General features: G+C 45.1%; 1 protein-coding gene across 1 annotated transcript; it reads right to left on the bottom strand.

Annotated features, from left to right (window-relative positions):
• Window positions 1-217: 217 nt before the first annotated feature.
• On the bottom strand, window positions 218-2,602 carry LOC147903540 (pentatricopeptide repeat-containing protein At2g33680-like). The gene has a single exon (XM_087371980.1). It carries the CDS (start codon window positions 2,600-2,602, stop codon window positions 218-220), a length of 2,385 nt encoding a protein of 794 aa, XP_087228106.1.
• Between the last annotated feature and the right edge of the window lie 352 nt (window positions 2,603-2,954).

The raw sequence follows: 2,954 nt of genomic DNA, 5'->3' as shown, positions 1-2,954 counted from the left end.
GTGGCAATCATCAGAGACCCATGAATTTTTTACAACACATATATGTGTCCCTACGGGTGTATAATAACTGGACAGGACATGTTCATTTCCGTCATAGCATAATCCCTGTAAGACATTGTCCTAATCAGGTATAGCTTTGACCTTCATCTTGAGCTGCAGACTTGAGCTTTGTCCTGCCTGCTTCCATGCTTGAATATTCTTTTGCATTATCTAAACCTTACCACAGTTCTCCATCATGTGAGCATAAGTTTGCCATAAGAATATATGCTGCAGAAAGTTTTCCATCTAATGTCACCACATTTTCGAAGGCATGCCTTCCAATCTCTATATTCTTCCATTTCTGGCAAGCTCCCAACACGGTGGACCATACAACAGCATCAGGCTCGAAATGCATCTTCTCCACTATTGCCACAGCCTCGTCCACTCGGCCTGCACGGCCCAGGATATCAGCCACGCAAGTATAGTGCTCGATAGTTGGGATAATGCCACATTGTTTGCTCATAGCCTGAAAGTACTGCTGACCCTTTTCCACCAGACCCACATGATTGCATACTATGAGAACGTTAAGAAAAGTGGACCTGCTTGGCTGTATACCTTCCAACTTCATTCTTTCAAATAGATGAAACACAAGTTTGCTATTTCCCAGGCGGGCATATCCCGCAATCAATGCATTCCATGCCACAACATCCTTTGTTGGCAATGCATCAAACAACTGCTGGGCATCAATCATGCTGCCACATTTGGCATACATGTCAATAAGACTGGTTGCTACAATTGGAAGAGTCTCAAAACCAACCCTGCAAGTTTGCAAATGCAATTCCTTTCCAATTTCAAAAGCTCCTGTGCTGCCACATGCTCTCAGCATGGCAACAAATGTAGCCCTACTTGGTGAGAGACCTTGATCTTGCATTTGTTCAAAAAGTCTGAAAGCCTCCTCACTTTGTTCGTGCTCAGCATACCCTAAGATCATGTTGGTCAATGCAACCACATTTCCCAGAGGTAATACATCAAACACACTCCGTGCGTCCACCGTGCTCCCACATTTTGCATACATATCCACCAAGGTGGCTCCAATAAATAAATCTGACTCGCAGCCACACATTACTACTTGGGAGTGGATGGCTCTGCCTTTTGCCAGGTTTCCTGCATTCATGAATTTCCTACTAGCTTGTTTCCTCTCCACATGACTACTACAAGACACTAATGCACTAATAAAGGTTCGAGCATTTGCAAGGATGCCTGCCTTGTGCATTTGTGCATACAGATCCAAAGCAAGCTCACTATCTTCTTGCTCAGCATACCCCTGGATCATGGTATTCCATGTAACCACATCATGGTGAGGTACTTGGCCAAAGACCCACCCTGCATCGTCCATGCTCCCGCAATTCCCATACATGTCTATCATGGTGGTTCCCAAAAACACATCTGACTCAAAGCCACTCTTTACTACTTGGGAGTGGATAGATCTACCTTTTATCAAGCATTCTACTTTTACAAATGTCCTACCAACTTGCCTCCCCTCTTCCAGTGCTGCTAAGTTACTGCAAGCTTTCAATGCACCAACAAATGTTCGAGCATTGGGTTGGACATCATAAAGGTGCGATTGTACATACAATTCCAATGCCAGCACGCTTTCGTCTTGCTCAGCATACCCCATAATCATGGTAGTCCAAGTAACCACATCACGAAGAGGCAATTCATCAAAGACACGCAATGCATCTGCCATGCTCCCACATTTCGTGTACATATTTGCCAAGCTGTTTCCTGCAAATAGGTCCAACTCAAAGCCACTCTTTACTAACTGGGAGTGGATGGCTCTGCCTTTTGCCAGGCACTCTGTCTTCACAGATTTCCCACTCCCTTGTTTCCCCTCTTCCACTGCTGCCAGGTTACTACAAGCCTTCAATGTGCCAACATAGGTTCGAGCATCTGGTTGGACACCTTCCTGGTGCATTCGTGCATACAACTCCAAGGCCAGAGGACTTTTTTCTTGCTCAACATATCCTAGGATCATGGTTGTCCACATAACCACATTACGATGAGTCAATTCATCAAAGGCACACCATGCATCATCCATGCTCCCACATTTCTTATACATATTGACCATCGTATTTCCTACAAATACATCTGATTCAAAGCCACTCTTTAAAATTTGGGAGTGGATAGCTCTACCTTTTACCAGGCCTGCAAATGTCCCATCAACTTTTTTCCCTTCTAGTGCTGCCAGGCTAGTACAAGCCTTCAATGCACCAACAAAGGTTCGATCATTCGGTTGGATACCTTCATGGGGCAAGCGTGTATACAACTCCAAAGCCCGTGCACCCTCTTCCTGCTTGGCATAACCCAGGATCATAATGTTCCACGACACCACATTGCGTGTTGGCATTGTGTCAAAAACATGGTGCGCATCTACCATGCTGCCACGCTTCACATACATATGTATCAAATTGTTTATTTTAGATACTGGATTTACATGTTCCTCTGTCAGAATACGATTTTCCTTGCCCTCTTTCAGGTGAGGCAACCTCTTGTGGTGAGCATTGCTATCACTGTCTGCACAAAAGGAATAACTGCAGACGGGGGGGCTAAGCTGTGACTCCATATTTAATGAAGACAAGCTGTGACTCCATATTTAATGAAGACCAAGCAGACACCTACCTAGCAGAGAGAAGTAGCTCAAGCAAGTGGAAGGCAAAGGTCATCTGAACTCAGCATTTGAACTTCTGCACTCCTCCGTGTATGAACTTTTTATTGCAGAGAAATAGTATAATAATATTTAATGCTATCTACCTTACCAATATTCTATAATGACTAGCTCGGGGTAGCAGACAGCATCAAGCGGTGACAGACACGGGAAACAGCGCCGGGAGGCACATTCCCGGCCAGAAAGTGGCTTCCCTACCAGGTATAGGCTGGGAAAGCCTCATGGCATGGTTTCCCGGCGGGCTGACACG

The sequence above is a fragment of the Dipteris shenzhenensis genome, chromosome 3 (assembly GCF_047967505.1).
Source record: "Dipteris shenzhenensis isolate YYH24624 ecotype China chromosome 3, Dip_SZ_1.0, whole genome shotgun sequence".
NCBI lineage: Eukaryota > Viridiplantae > Streptophyta > Polypodiopsida > Gleicheniales > Dipteridaceae > Dipteris > Dipteris shenzhenensis.
This window is presented reverse-complemented; position numbering and strand designations above follow the sequence as displayed.